This window comes from Plectropomus leopardus, chromosome 15 (assembly GCF_026936395.1).
Source record: "Plectropomus leopardus strain MGB_pleo_1.0 chromosome 15, ASM2693639v1, whole genome shotgun sequence".
Taxonomy (NCBI): domain Eukaryota; kingdom Metazoa; phylum Chordata; class Actinopteri; order Perciformes; family Serranidae; genus Plectropomus; species Plectropomus leopardus.
The window spans coordinates 29,747,089-29,763,057 of NC_142190.1; the positions used below are offsets into that span (position 1 = coordinate 29,747,089).

Genomic DNA, 15,969 nt, shown 5'->3' on the forward strand with positions numbered 1-15,969 from the left:
TGTTATTGAGCAGTTTCAGCTAAACTATTTAAAAGCCATGCTTACCGCAATTACCTGTAGATTCACACCAGCAGCCTTTCTGTCACACACATCAGTCACTTTTGCCTCGACTGCAGACTTTCTATGCCAATAAAGCGACACCTTTGGTCAGCTGAAAGATTTGAGGAATCTAAATATAACTGCAATATTTCTGACACACATCCCTTTTCTTTACATCCTTATTTCCCTTCTTGCTTACTCACTCTCTTCAACATGCAAGATGAAATGATCAGTCCCTCCAGGATCCTGCTAGGAATGCACTGGTCAAATAATCTGATATCACTAGACCAAATCGCAAACTAAGTTACTCTAGAACCTCTAAGTTCATTTCCAATTTTCAAGGAGTGTTCACAGTCATAGACCAAAATACCTCTAGATGCAGTTGTCTAGACCTACAACAAATCAGAGCAACAAAATGTGACATAGCACGAAGCAACAAATGTAAACAGACTACAGCATGCAGGGATGATCTGTTAAAGTGTACCATCAATATGTTTGTCTGTTAACTACGCAAGCACCACTACACCTGCTGACACTGCTAACGGTGGTAACAGAGCTAACACTGTTAACATGGTCAACAATGCTAAAGGGATTTTACAGTTCAAAATTGAGCTGCATACTCATTAGCATGAGCTGGGAGGCGACCGGAGGGTGGGTACAATGTTGCAACGCTGTTGGGTCGCAACAGCGTTATTAGCAATAATTCAGAGATAGATGAGTGAATCAGTGAATAATTTAATAATTTTTAGTATGCTTAATGCAAATGGCTTAAGTTTTCACTTACTGTCAATGGCGTGTGCAGCAACACCGAGGTCACTGTGATTGCCAACTGAAGTCCTGTGATCCCCAGTCAGTGCAAAATATTTAGCCCCCACTGCATCTTTTTTCCTCTTATCTGCACCATAAAGCTGCTGGATTTTGGGCACAATTGTGCTTCACTATGGAGACTTGTAAGCTGTGTCAGAGGACGCTATCTGTAAAGCCTCTAAATAACCCTGTCCTCTACCACCGAGACTGGTCTGCAGTCCGTTGCAATCCATTTTGTAGGTCTGTCACAGGTAAACTTACTCAGTTTGCCTCTGAACGCCTGGTCCAGTGTGGCTTGATGAGGCTGGCTGCTAGTGCTAACATAAGAGGCTGTGCTAGTTCAGACCTCCATGTTCGGTGCTCAATGCTTTGCGTTGAGGTGATATTTCAGACTTTAAGTACCCCAATGGTAAGAAAATTTATGTTACACAGCCAATGTGGCCTCCTATGAGGCACCAGGTCAAAGGGTAACTAATCAGTGTCAACTTTTTGAACGCATTATCATTACTGTGATTATTTAATCAAATGAATACATTATTTTGACAGCCCTAAAAATAACTGTCGCAATGATTATAGTTATGATACACATTATGTACTCTGGCTGTAGCTGACTGCACTGAACTCTCTCTCTCTCCAGGGGTCCGTCTGACAAGATGTTCAATGCCCTGTCCTTTTAGTTACTTTGATTCAGTCAGACACTGAAAAATTCTTGGCTCTCCAAAAATACCTCAGTGTGTTTGCACATTGGGTTGAAATGCTCCAACCTACTGCCAGTTAAACCACTCTGCGGGAACTATCATAAATGTTGGTGATGGACAGATAAAAAACACTCAGTATTACTTCTTTCTCACCACAAATACCACTGGACCTCACCTATATATCCTGGTTAAAAAACTAGCTCATCATTTTTTTCACGCCTGATTTTCGGGGGTGCTGCGGCCCCCACAGCACTCCGCTTCCTGTGTCCATGTCATTTTTATAAGAACACACACATTGGGAAGTGTGCTGTCAAAGCCATAACAACTTTCACTGACTTTTCTTCAGAGGGATTATGGAAACCTGAATGTTGTCGCTGCTGCCAGCTATACCTCGAGTGTGACTTTACTTTCACAACTTTCCATGAATTAATCAGTGCATTTTTCAGACTTTTATTCTTCACAATCTTTTCAGTTCCGGATAACAAACTTGACAGATAACCTCCACCCGTGGCCCATGGTAGACGAACACTTCCTGGACTGTTTTTTTAATGGTTAAAATCATGTGACGTTTCCTAGATTTTCAAGATAACACAGTGAACTCCCCTAAAAATGTATGATATTCTATTTAAAACTGTATCCCATCAGCCCCATTCTGCGAGATTTAGTTAAGTCAGCAACAGTCAAAAAATAAAAATGGGCAGAGCAGATGACAGGAAGTTATAGAAACGGAAAGGGGGGGGCGAGAAAACAAGAGGGGGAGAGGCAGGGGCTGGAAGAAAAGTGGTAAAAGTTGAGTGAGGAGTGTTTATATCACAGAGAAGCAGAGCAGTAAGAGGAATTTCTAGGCTCTGAGTCAAACCCAGTGGGCCCTTTGGTCTCTAATCTGCAGGGTTTTCATTCACACTCAAATATTTCCTACATGGAAATACAGGGAGACTCTTGAGGGGCCAGTGAAGAAGCGCAGAACACTGTATACAATGAAGGGACAGATGTTAACGGGTGTTAGCGGGTTTTTTTGTGCAGTGGGAATGAGACTTTACAGAATTTTAATTCATTAATGTGTGGGTGTGCAGCAAAGGACATCCATCAGCTCTGCTCAGAGCGTCTGATGTGAAACCGTCAGATAATATTGTGATTCTAAAGTTCATTAAATAAGTATTTCACCTACATAAAGAGGCTCTTCATAGAAAACGAGGCTGGCTATATGGAGTAGAAAGTGCATTTGAAACTGGTACAACGTGACAAGAGAAAACAGAGAAAAAGTAGTGTGGCATTCACTCTTAGTCAAGAGGTAGAAAACCTTGGGGTGTCTGGTGGCTCAGTGAATAGAGCGGCGCCCGCCCCATGTACAGAGGCTGCATCCTCGCCGCAGCGGCCACAGGTTCAAATCCAGCCTTTGCCCTTTGCTGCATGTCTCCCCCTCTCTCCCACCCTTTCACACTCACACTGTCATGTCAATTAAAGGCAATAAAAGCCAAAAAAAATAATCTTAAAAAAAATAAAAGAGGTAGAAAACCTACAACTACCAGAATGCACTGCACTAGACCAACAGACGCTTACGCTAGTGGGTGGCGTTGATCTGAACGTATCCATTTGAGTCAATGGCGGCCGGCTGGTGAAAAATGACCTTGTGCGACAGTTCAACAGTGTGCTAAAACATGTTTCTAAAGCATATGAGGCGAGAAATATGCAAAGCAGTAACAGAGTGTTGGTTTATATTTGATCAGCACTACTTAGTTTTAATGTTTGATCTCTTATTCGTGGCCTCCGTTTTCACTGTGGAGAAAGCAGTATGGCACACGCTTCCTGTTCACAAACTCGAATAGAATTACATCTAAAGAGAACATTAAAATATGTTTCTAAAAACATTTCAGGTGAGAAATAGGTAACCCAGTGACCTTATCTTAATTTAGATTTGATCAGCACTGCCAACAGTGGTCAGTCAGTAGTAATGCAAGCAGCTCTACAGCATTAGTGCTCAGCTACCCGTCAGTAAAACTTGTGGCAAACTTTAGAAAACAATGAGCACTAATGTAGCATGTATTGCCAGCTGATGTTAATGAAACATTCCAATGTGCAAAAAGACTGGAAATGTCCTTTAAAACTGTACCCTAATTATGGAAGCATGGAGCTGAAGAAAAACCCGCTCCTTCAACTTGAACATGAACTTTGAGAGGATGAATCTGTAATTTTTTCCCCACTGTAACCTCTGTGTGTTTGAGGTCACGTGCCGCAGTTTTACCTCCTTAACATTCCAAAAAAAATGGCCCACTCACACATTGGGTCAACACTGTGAGACGTCACTGATTTTACAGCATTAATTCATTCACATGAATGAAGGATGAATGTCATGCAAATATGCTTTCTGAGAAAATACCTGCCATTAACACACACACACACACACACACACACACACACACACACACACACACACACACAGTCCGTCGCATGTTTTGGGCATTATGTGTCCCTCTGTTAAATAAGAACTAAAGACTAAGTGCAAAAGAGAGAGGTCTGTTATCTGTTACAAACATCATGACCAGTACATGATAGTAAATAAACTTCAGTCTGTACTCTATCAGATGGCAAACTGCCAGGAAAATCCCACTTCTGATCAATAAATATATCATCCCTTGTTGTTACACAACCTCTATCACTTGGTATTGTGATTTCAGGAAAGTAAAGTAGCTTCTGGTCACGATATTGGATGAGTCCCTCTCAGTCTGAAGACAATCTACATTTTCTTTCTTTTTTCAAGATAAAACTTTTGCTGTTTCGAGTAATTTATATGCCTTTTTATAGTGTTGCTATTAAATCCTTTATTATGCCTCCTTTGTGTTTTTACATAAAACAAAACAAGAGCTGCATCATGCCGCAGCATGCGATTTTAGACAGCATGCTGGCACCGTGGAAACAAAAGAGGCATGACGTTTAACACGACAGAGTCTGCCTCTCCTTTGATATATGATACATGAGTGGGCAGCGCTCTCTAAACAATAACAATAGCATCATCATGGCAAAAGCAATCATTTAGCATCTCTGTTATATAGCAGTTGATCTCTTCCACTGCTCGGAAGGTACGGAGCTCCCAAATTCGTATTTTCCCAATTTATGCTTACTGTTCTTTTTCTTTGAGTTAGCTGCTAGCTGCTAGTAGCTGCTTAATAAACCCCCCACAGTGGGTCACACACATAACACATCATCAGAATGTCACACCCGTCCTGCCCATGATCCCATCCTGCCAGATGTCCTGTTTATACAGACGCCTTTTCAATGCTGTTACTACCTTCAGTGTCAGCTTAAAGGCTATGATCATACGTTTTCACCAGGGGTGCGGGTTTGCAATACGTTGCCACCACCTTGAACAAGCAGTCAATACATTTACATGCACAACTGAGTCGAGCTACGGTTATACCTGACTTAGGTCATTTAATTGGACTAGTGTCCTTGTCCCAGTATACAAGCACTGGAGGAGTATTTTCAACTCTACCACAGTAGATAGCAATATGCCCCCTTTCAGCTAGCTGCTATGAGACCTTCTTCTGGTTGACCTATCATGTTAACAAGCATCTAACTGGTTGCGTTAGCAAGACGCAAAAAGGCTGCATGTCCAATGGTGAAAACGTGGATACATTTTCGGCACTGTACATTTCGTACGTACCAATGCTTACTTCATCTTGTTTTGTTTTTTCCCGGCCTCCTTCTGTGGATTTATGCTGTTCGACTTCCGGGTCAAAGCCCATCACAGGGACTACAGAGTATGTGCAGAACGCCACAGTCGATTCAGGTCCAGTTGAGGCGTATACATAACAGAGTAAATCCACCCCCAAATGCATTATCTGGGTGTGTTAGACTTGCCTCGAGAAATGTGATTTATTAAAAATACAGTCGGATTAACATATTCACATGTATTTTAAAAGTCCAGTTTTAGTCAGATTAACACAATGATTCTGCTTTTTCTAACATCATGTTAACATCCTGCGTGTAAAGGGGGCTACACATGCAGACTCTTCTTGATCATCACATTTTGTAATTGTTTCATCTAACATCACAAGAATAGTTCTCCAAATTGAAATCTCGTATGTGCAATTAACAAACACACAAAGCCATGGAACTCCTTTCTCTCCCACTAAGTGATGGACTATTGATGATTTTTCCTCAAAGGTCACCTGATGTAATAAGCTGTATGTTGCATTAACAAACCCACCAACATGTTGCAGTGTGTACAGACCAAACCTTTGTAACCAGCCAGTCAGATAAAATGGTGTTACTGTGAACCATGTGAACACTGTGATAGAAATCTCCAGTTAAGCAGATTACAGTGAGCACATGAACATTCTCAGGGAAACCTTGTGTATGCAGTGACAACCTAAATGTTTAGATGTCCCTGAGGACCCCCTGGAACTAGCCTACTTCAGGTACTGCATGTGTGTCAGCTACATTGGAAAACTTCAAGCAGAGATCCTGCTAGCCATTTTTGTTTCTGAACACGTTCTGAGAATGGTACAATGCATCCACTGCAATGTTTTAGTAACGTTTTCAGCGGCAAGTTTTTCTTTAGTTCCCAGAACGTTCTTCTTACAACTCAGGTGGCATTCTCTATAAACATCCAAAATGTTAAAAATATTGCCTGTTGTTTTATTGTTGACATATCTCAATACATTTTTATTTAAGAAAGACAAAGTTCTGTAATCTCAGGCCTCACTAACATGTTATGAATGTTGCTTTGAAAATGTTCGTCCTTTGTTCTCATGTAACATTGCGGGAATGTTTTATAAAAAAAACGAACATTCTATGATCTGTCACCTCTCAACAACACCAAAACATCCTCTAAATGTTGCAGTTATAACATTACATCCTAGTTAGCATTTTACCTCACAAGAACATAATGTGACATTCTGAACATCCTTAAAACGTCCTTTGAACATTGGATTAAAATGTTTTCTTTAAAGCGTTATTGCAACTTTTAGGTAACGTTAATCAATGTTGTGGGAACGTTTCCAGCTAGCTGGGGAAAGTAGCTAACAGAGACACTTCACAGGCAGGGATGCAGTGAAGGATACACCCAGCTACACTTCACACAATCCAGGCTTCACTTACCGGCGTTTGAAGAAAATACTTAAGCCACTAATTCACAACACCCTCAACAGAATGAAGCTGACAATAAAATTATTGTCACAAACTTGAAGATGGGATAAAAACTACAGGAACAACTGTTTCTTCAGGTTGCCTTCATGATACAAAAGAAAAATGACATCCTGGAGGAACAGAGTTTTCTCTGTGACATCTCTTAACTGCCCTTCAAAGTTTTCACCAAAGGCACACGCGTGGGCCGGTGCTCCGTCGGTTACTTTTTAAACTTCCTAGCTGACGTTACATGCAAGCAAAGGCACACTTTTACCTTTCTGCGGAGCTTCTTCCGTTCACTTTCCCGGTCCGACAACTCTGCGAAACATCCCACTCTGTTATTTTTCCTGCTTTTCCTGCGGGACTGAAGCGGCTCCTCTTGGCTGCACAAAGTCTCTCTCCCCCCCTACAACAACACTCGCTGCCGCCGGTCGATGGTGGCTCTCGCGGCGAGTTTTAATCCCTGCCCCGGGAAAAGGAGCTTGTTCGCGGCCACTGAGTCTTCGTCCTTCCCTGTAACTTTCATGTTTAACCGTTAAGAAAGAAAAGAAACGGTACGGGAGAAGTGGCAGGAAGCTCACCCTGCCTGGTCTGCAGTATGAGAAGAATGTCCTGCCTCCCCCTCCTCCTCCTCCTCCTCCTCCTCTTCGTCGCCCTCCTCCTGCTAATGGAAACTGGAGGAAAAAGTTTTTTGGGGCAGGGAAACCCCTCCTCCTCTCTTCTTCTCTTGTCTTTTTTTAAAACCGAATAAATCTAATTATTAATGACAGAAAAAAATGCGCAACCATATTGAAGTATCAAACATAAGAATACTTTGAGTTTAAGCAGTCACAGAAATATAACCTAAATATGTCATAACGCTAATGTGTTCTGTGGTCAATTTTCTGTAAACTAACCCTACTCTAAGCACAAAAAGGCAAATTTTGGATGGTAACGTTAAAGTGTTTTACGTGCTCCTTTTGAGACAAAAATCTTAGAGATGTGTGAAATCTGACGTGAGTCGTTTTTACATTTTTTCGGGCTATTCTGGCGGTTTTTGAGGTCCGTCTCACAGTCATGACCAAGTAAAAGATGAAAAAGAATATGAAGGAGGAGTAAAAAAAAGAAAAATGACAAAGGGGCTTTTGTGGGTTTGAAAACAGTCTGTCGGCCCTCTGCTGCCTTTAAGTACTGTCGGAAATGTCGGAATTTCGAGGAACAGCGCATGTGCAAATTGATTGATGATGATTGCTCTAACACTGGTCCCCAGCCTTTTTCCTTAAGGGACCCCTTTTCTATTACCAACGACCCCGACATATTTTATGGATATTTCATATAGATTTTAATGCAAAAGTTTAGTTTAGTTTAGTTGCATACATTTAAAAACTATCCAAATTATTTAAAAAGAAAAAAACAAAATGATAGAAAAAATGTAAAATTAATTAATAGTCTGGGTAACTGGAGGCAGTTTGTGTAAAACAAGCCATTTCAATTAATTTTGGCCAGATTATTTCGGTTAATATTTCATCAGAATTTTCGGGATATTTTTAGGTGTGTTTTATAAAATTATCTTTTTATGTTTGTTTTCTTTTTTTAAAATTTTCTACCGTCATACATACGTAACCCTAATGAAAACCAGGCAAATTGACTTGATTTCTTTCAAAAACACTGGAAGACGGATAAACATTTTCCCCTAGCTTTTTAAAAAATCATTTAATCAATCTGCTAATTTCTTGCAATTAAGTATTTGTGAAAGGTGTCTGAAAGCAGTGCAAGAAAAGTAATGTTGCTCCAGGTTTAAAGGGTTAACATAAGGTATCTCTGCTCTTGTTGAAGGTTTACATTTATAGTTCTTCGCAATACATATATATATATATATATATATATATACACACATATATACACACACACACACACACATATATATATATATATATATATATATATATATATATACTCTCTGCTTTAACGTGCACTCTGAGGTTTAGTTTTCTTGACTTTCAGTAAATGATTCAGTTGGTCAGTTGATTCCTGAAACTGAATTGAATTTGATGAAAAATGGAAAATTAAACGATAAAGCATTAAGAATCATTTTTGATCCTTCATTGTAATTTTAAAAGTAAATATGGGGCAAGTAAAAGAAAAGAAACACTTCAATTGATGAACCAGGTGTATAAAAGTAATGGTGATCAAAACTGATGAAGTGATGAATGAACACAAAAAAAGGTAAAAGCACAAGGGGAAAAAAGAGGGTAGTTATACGCACATGGCGTAGGTGCAGGGCTACCGAAAAAAAAAATAAAATAAAATTGCCAGGAGGAATAAGGTTACACCTGCACACTTAACTCCATGCCACAAAGGTTTATTTAAGACATCCTGCTTGGATGTTTGCAGGTCAGATGATTATTTGGTCATTTGACCCAACGAAGATCCAAGCAGGATTGAAATGTTAAACTGTGGCATGGAGTAAGTGTGCAGGCGTAGCCTTTTTCCTTATGATAAGCACAAGGGCACATACACAGATGGCCTGTGTTGGATAAAAATTTAAAAATTCATTGAAATTAACAAATTTTATTTTCAGTGATAGAACAGCTACAACACAGTGTATCTGAGAGTCAGAATGCTCCGTCCATGTAGTATGCAGGGCTCGAGTACAGCAGATAGGGGTTGAGTTTATGCTCTGCTGAGGTAAAGCTGCTGTTCTCGTGGGCCTGGCGGCGGTAGTACCTGCGGAGGGCGGGACTGCCGGGGTGGCACTGCCTCACATGCAGGAAGTACTCATCAGGACGGCTTGATGTGTACCCACAATCCTCACACACAAAGATCTTGGAGCGTCTCTGGCGGTAGGCGTACTGCTGGTGAACGCCGTGGATCTTCCTCATGTGGGACTCCAGAGAGCAGCGCTGTGTGAAGGCTTTCTCACACAGCTCACACTTGTAGGGACGGATACCTGCAGCAGAGGGAGACAGAAGACAGACTTTAGGTTTCCCTGTCCATGATTGTGTGGAGGATTTATGCAATCAGATTTATCATCAGAGTACATTTTAAGTACATATTTGAGGTACTTAACTTGAGTACTTTCTTAGCATGCCACTTTATATAGCGGTATAGTTCCATTATGTTAGAGAGAAGGCAGACATATCTTTGGCTGACATCTCCAACACTTAGCAGCTCACACCAAAACTATTTACAATGTTAAATAGCACTACATGCACAATATCCACTAGTATTTGTAGATTGTGGTTCTAATACTTTGATTAAAGGCATTTTCTAAGGAAGCCTATAGAATGCAGAACTAATTATTCCTTTGCAAAACTGTGTGTGTGTGTGTGTGTGTGTGTGTGTGTGTGTGTCTGTGTGTGTGTGTGTGTGTGTATGCAAAGTTCATCCCTGACCTGTGTGTGTTCGCATATGCCTCTTAAGGTCGAAGGTATCATTGAATCCTTTGCCACAAAATCGACATGGATGGCGCTTCACCAGGCTGTGGCACTTGAGGTGTCGAGTCAGCATCCGCTGCAGAGGGAAGATCTTGTGGCACACTGAGCACACAAAGTCCCCTGAGCAGGGGGACACACGGGGATGAGGCTGAGAGAAACAGAAAAATACTCAGTGATATGACAATATGGAAAATACTGGTTACCATCAAGAACTATTTTTTATATATTTGCTAAAAAAATATTGTCAATATGGATATGCTACACACATTGTTAGCTTGGTAAGGTTCTCCACAATTCAATAATTCAAATAATTTTACTAAAATCATGAGCAGAACAAATGAACATTTTGCACATCTATTTTCAAACACATGCATAGGTGATGGACGAGCAGAACATAGCTTAGAGAAAAACTCCCAAACTATTTTTTTTTTTTTTTATGCAACATAACGGGACTAGACCCCCTGATGCCTGATGAAGGTCTGGTACCGAAATGTTGCCCTAGAATATTGATTTTTGCAAGTTAGACAGTGTTTTTCAGAGTTTTTCACTGTAAATGTTGAGCACAACACAGGACAGTAAATAGACTCTGTAAACAAAAGAGATTTCATTAAACAGTTTGAATGTATTTTTTTGCTGAGCAACACTTTGGTGTAAAAGGAAATAAAAGCCAATCCCATATAGACGTCTGTCCAATATGTAAGCCTTTTGAGTTCAGTGATTTAGGCAAAAGTTTTTCGGTACCTTTTTTCCTGCTCTCACAAGCCCTAAATCTTTCAGAGCATTAGTCATAGATCAAATCTCTCGTCTTCTCTTACTTCTTTTTAACTTTCAGCACCTGATCTATCTGAATTTGCAGTAGCTCCTTCATGGTAGCTCTAGGACATTTGGGCTTTGTGCCCTTCACTCCTTTATTTCCAATCCAGTCCATTTCCTCCAGTCAGCTGCCTTTCCAGGGCTTTCAGCTGTCCTATTCACAGCAGCCACCCAATGATGCTATAACTGTTATCAGAAAGTACCCTAAGTTGGGAGTGCATTTGTACGGAAGTCCAGAAAACTTGGTCATATTATAGAAGTGACACTATACTCGACAAGAAATATCTGACCTTACCTTGGCTCTGCTTACCAGTGCCCGTGGACTGGGATGGTAGAAGGAGCCTCGTAGCATGAGTGTGGACCAGTCCGGTCTGGCGTCAGTTACTGGTCTTTGAGATCCTGCCAAAGGTACAGGCACTCTGAGTCCAGCTGCTGTAACACATCCTAAGGCTACTGACTGAGGCACAGCTGCAGGCTGCTGGGCGTCACGACTGCAGGATATTTGCTCCACAGCAAATTCACTCACTAAAATGGGATAAAATGGTTTGCAACGAGGTCAAATTACATACAAACGATACAGCTTAACAGGACTAAACTAACTTAGATGTTATTGCTTATTTTTGATGGCTAAAAAGTCAATTAAATTCTTACCGATTGTATCGTCGTCTTGCCACTGGAGCTGCTCTGTCTCCTTCCATTGCCATGCTCCACATGCCCCACGTTTCTTCTTCACAAGGAAAGACCTCGGCATCCTTTGAATTCTCTCTGTCTTAATCCTCTTTTTCTTCTGTTGATCTTTTATTTCACTCTCAGCCTCTGATCCTTTGCGCTCTTACTGCTTTTAGTTTTACAGACCAACCTATCACCTTACTTTTAATCCTTCCACGAAACCCTCATCAATGGACAACCTGCAGGTACACTATCCCAGCAAAATCACTGCACTCATTTCCATAGCACTATCTGGAGAGAGTGGTGCTCTATGATGGGGAGTTGGAGGCTCAGTGATTTGACTGGAGTACACCTGCATTGACTGTCCGTGTACACCATTTTAACTGGTCCTCCACCGGTTTTGCATGTCAGGTAGTGAGAATCCGGGGAGCTTCACATTCAAGTGGCCCTTGGCATGCAAATTTTTGCCCCGGACCAAGCCCTGGCCCCAGACAAAGGGCGAAGTCTGAGTAACAGGAGCAAGTACAGAGGAGCCACAGCCTTAACTGCTAGGTAAATCAGCCCTTTCTCTTTTTTTAGCCTCTTTCTGTTGCAATTGTTTGGTGGGATTACAGAGCTTTTAAAAATGTACACAAAAGCCATTCAGAAACTTGCTTTTTTGTTGACAGTTCTTTACATGACTGCACATACATCGTGGTACTCTTTTGTTTTTTTGTGATGAATTATTTATTTAGATAATGCAAAACAAAATTGTAGATCACCAATAATATAGGGAACTCCACACAGGGAATAGGAGTTAGCAAACAGGAATGACAAAATGACAAAACAAAAAAAGTAGTAATAATAATAATCATCATCATCATAATAAAACCCCAGTCAAAAACACCCTAGTAGTCTGCACAGTCAGTGCATGCTTAAAAGGAAAACCGCGTGCGCCTCATTTCACTGGACTCTGCATGGCAAATACAAATGCTGCTAGAGACTAAACCCCATCATGCAAATAGCAATAGAGGTCACTCCAAGAACATTAGGAGGATCAGACAAACTGTAGCACAGTTTAAACACACTTCAACCCCACCTTAATGCTACAGTCAGCCAGTGTGTCCCACAATTCACCAGTGCCATTCACAATGCTGTCAATGTTGGCCCCATGAGGAAGAAAAAAACACTAGAGAGTCTTTCTTGTTAAAAAAAAACAGCTCCACACTTAGATATACAAGTTTGTTAGTCGCCTGAATGTATTTGTGCTACAATATTCAAACTTGTATATCACAGAGAAACTAAACACTGTAACTCTTTTGAAATGATACTCTAGGCTCACTGGGTTTTGAAGTTTTCTCTGCTCTTTACTGCATTTGGGTTTTCACACATAATCAGAAGATATGATTTATAATATTCATTTGTTTGAGTGCTAAGTGTAAATGTCTTCAGACAGTAAATAAATGTGCCTGTTGATAATAAATCTCTTTATAATCTGTAATGGTATGTAGTATTAGCATTTCCTAAAATGCCTGCTGAGACTGTTGACTGTACTGTGTGCTGTTGCCCTATATGGAGCTGCGCTCTAACTGTATGCAAAGCACCAGCCTGCGTGCAGCAGCATGGAAATGAAATGGTAAAAAGGTACTATGCTAGACAAAAAAAATGGCCCTTCAAATGACACAATTTCAAGCTCTTTTGTCAGCTGATTTAAGTTTTACCACTTGCAACAGTGAACTATCAAATTTGAATAGATGCCCAAAAGAGAAGTGATGTATTTATTGAGAGGAGGCTGTCTTTTCAATACATGAAGATGACACTGGCAGTCACACTGTTAGTCTTAGCCAATGCTGATTAAACTTTAACATATTTAAGCAATTCAAAATGATCTTTACTGAGACATCTACAACAGCCCATGGATGTATTTAGGGTATCTGGATACGCAGCCTGTTCTCACTCTGAAGGCATCAAATACCGCTGCTTTGACAGTGATTTTGGTGTAAATTACCGATGCCAAAAGCCACCTTTTGCGGAGGTATGATAGACTGCCAAGCAGCATTAGTTTGCAATGCAGACAGATGGAACCTTGTGCTGTTACAATATACTGCCAGTTGGCGGGACAGCACATGATGCGGCAGTATGATATGTGGACAGGTGGTGTCAGTTGATAAAGCAAGCGGATGGAACCTGTCACCACCATATGATAAGCTGCTTGACTGCACTAGGTTAAAATGTTGCTGTTAATGACATAATTGAAGAAGGCTGAAAGTCCCTGTGGGGCAGCAGGAGAGGTAGTGGACGGGTCCAACTACCCACAGACTTTCACCCACGAACCTGCTGTTTGCTTCCTGTATGAATGTAGAGCCAAATCTCGATGTTTCTCTCTGTACCCAACCATGTGCTTTTGTCAACACCCCAGCATTGGTTGCAGTATCCCGCAACATCTGACGTGGGAGGACACCTAGAGTGTAATATGTAGATGCAGAAGTCCACCAATGAAGCAATGATGATGTGTGACGACTTGGGATGAAAACGTATTGCAGTATGACATGACCTCTGAGCCCCATGTATTCCTATGAACGCTCACAGTAGCAGTCAGCTCGTATTTGTTTGATGCTGGTGAAAAATAAATGACAACTTTATTATGTCGGTTTATAGGTTGTAATTTAAAATCAGAAATTTGTGAGTAACAGTCAGCTAAGATTAGTTATCATTAGCCTCCAAGTGACGTAACATTATTTTGGTAAAACAAACAAACAAAAAAACATTACTTTCAATCAAGATTAGCAATAGCTCACAAGCTGTTGGATTTGTAATTGCATCCTTTCCTGGTAAATTCAGGCCTCACAAGTGCGCCTCTGTGTGAATGTTAATTACAGTAATTGTTTTTTTTTAGGGTTTTTTTGTTTGCCTAGGGTCTTCTGTTGCCTGGAGGCAACGTTTCATCCTCCACATATCCACAAACGTCACAATTTCTTTGTCGCTTATAGCCTGCAGCCATCCATCATTAGAATTCAGTTTGGGTTGTTCAGCCAGTCAAAGGCCTACAGCTGCCGAGGAGGGCTCACCTGGGGTGCATATCTTGGAGCTTCACATTGTTGTGCTGTCAGTCATAGAAGTTTGACGTGTTTCAGTTTTCTTCATTTGGTACTTGCCTCATCACCTGCACAAAATCAGGCATGTAACAAGTACATTGTAGCAACCTTTTTGTCAGCAATCAGCATTTAGTCTTCTTGGTCAGGTCTCATACAAGCCTTTCTCACCAGGATTTGAGATCCCATTCTGCCTGGCAGATCCTATCAACCTTCATCAGACTGGACAGGAGGAGTCGAGAGCAAATGGACTGAAAAAGGCTCAGTAAAGGAAAATAAACAAAATCAAAATTGTGCATCATTCTCTGTTCATGTACGAAGTACTTCAAGGGGACAGTAACAGGTATAACTCATTTCTTATCAAAAAAATAAAGATAATCAAAATTCCCCTTAATTTTAGTCAAGCACAGTAAGTGAAATTAATTGTGCATGTTGTAGAGAGTGTGGAGTGTTTTCCAGCTCCTGTGATAATGTGGTTCCTAGTGTGGCCCATCAGGGTTACTGCACCCAGATGTTTATTAGACCTGGGATCCACCTTGTAAAACCAGCTAAGCCAGTTTGACTAATAAAGGGGAAAAAAATCCAAAACTTGTGGTCATGCAGACTGGATTTAGATTATAATGACCACCATTACTTCCTACATGAGATACAAGCGTTTGTTTGCATGAGAATACTTATATGATTTGTAGCTTCCTTAAATTGTTTTACTGGTATGAAAACAGGAGAGATAATATTTCAGCATTGGTCGTTGTGAGAAAAAAAGATAGAAAAAGCTGTGAGGGCATGGAAAGAGTGGTTTTAAACCTGTATTTTAAAATGATTATGTCAGTGCTCTCTTTACAAGTATCTTTGCCAGCATTTCAGCCTCTCTGCATTGTCATACAATTTCAGCAAGTGCAAATGTGTTTTTTCAGCATTTCAAAATCTGAGTAAACTGGCTTGATTTCTTTCAAAAACATGTTAAGAAGGCAATAAGCAACAAAGGTAGAAACTGGTGTTGATATGTCGCATAAATAAGTGAAATTACCTTCAAAAAAGTGCGTAAAAATTCTAATAATTCTGTATCATCATTGTATTTATGTAATTGTGATAATTGTAAATATAGTTTTTCCCTAGATTTTTCTGTTTATGTGATAAAGAAGACCTATCACTGAAGCCATAAAGAAACATGAGGAAGCACTTCAAAGGGACAGTAATGTTGCACATTACTCATTTCTCACCAAATGAATAATGTCAATTTCAAACTATAAATTGTAATCAGGCGCTGTAAATGAAAGCATGTTGTCAAAGGGCTTTTCAGCTATTATGGTAAAATGGTTGTTAATATGG

At 40.4% G+C, this 15,969-nt stretch overlaps 2 protein-coding genes across 4 annotated transcripts in view; both read right to left on the minus strand.

Annotated features, from left to right (window-relative positions):
- The window catches only part of amot (angiomotin), a 47,552-nt gene extending 40,255 nt beyond the window's left edge, over positions 1-7,297 (minus strand). For 2 of the 3 annotated variants that reach the window (XM_088088747.1, XM_088088746.1), the window contains exon 1: positions 6,946-7,297. The gene's annotated coding sequence lies outside the window, so the exon portion shown is untranslated. The remainder of the gene's footprint in view (positions 1-6,945) is intronic. The other variant, XM_088088748.1, reaches the window with a different exon arrangement.
- Positions 7,298-9,248: 1,951 nt separating this feature from the next.
- LOC121939398 (putative transcription factor ovo-like protein 3) lies at positions 9,249-11,651 on the minus strand. Its single transcript, XM_088088890.1, has 4 exons — positions 11,552-11,651; positions 11,196-11,425; positions 10,046-10,235; positions 9,249-9,600 (listed from the first exon to the last, which is right to left on the minus strand). Exons 1-4 carry the CDS (start codon positions 11,649-11,651, stop codon positions 9,266-9,268), a joined length of 855 nt encoding a protein of 284 aa, XP_087945016.1. The 3' UTR covers positions 9,249-9,265.
- Between the last annotated feature and the right edge of the window lie 4,318 nt (positions 11,652-15,969).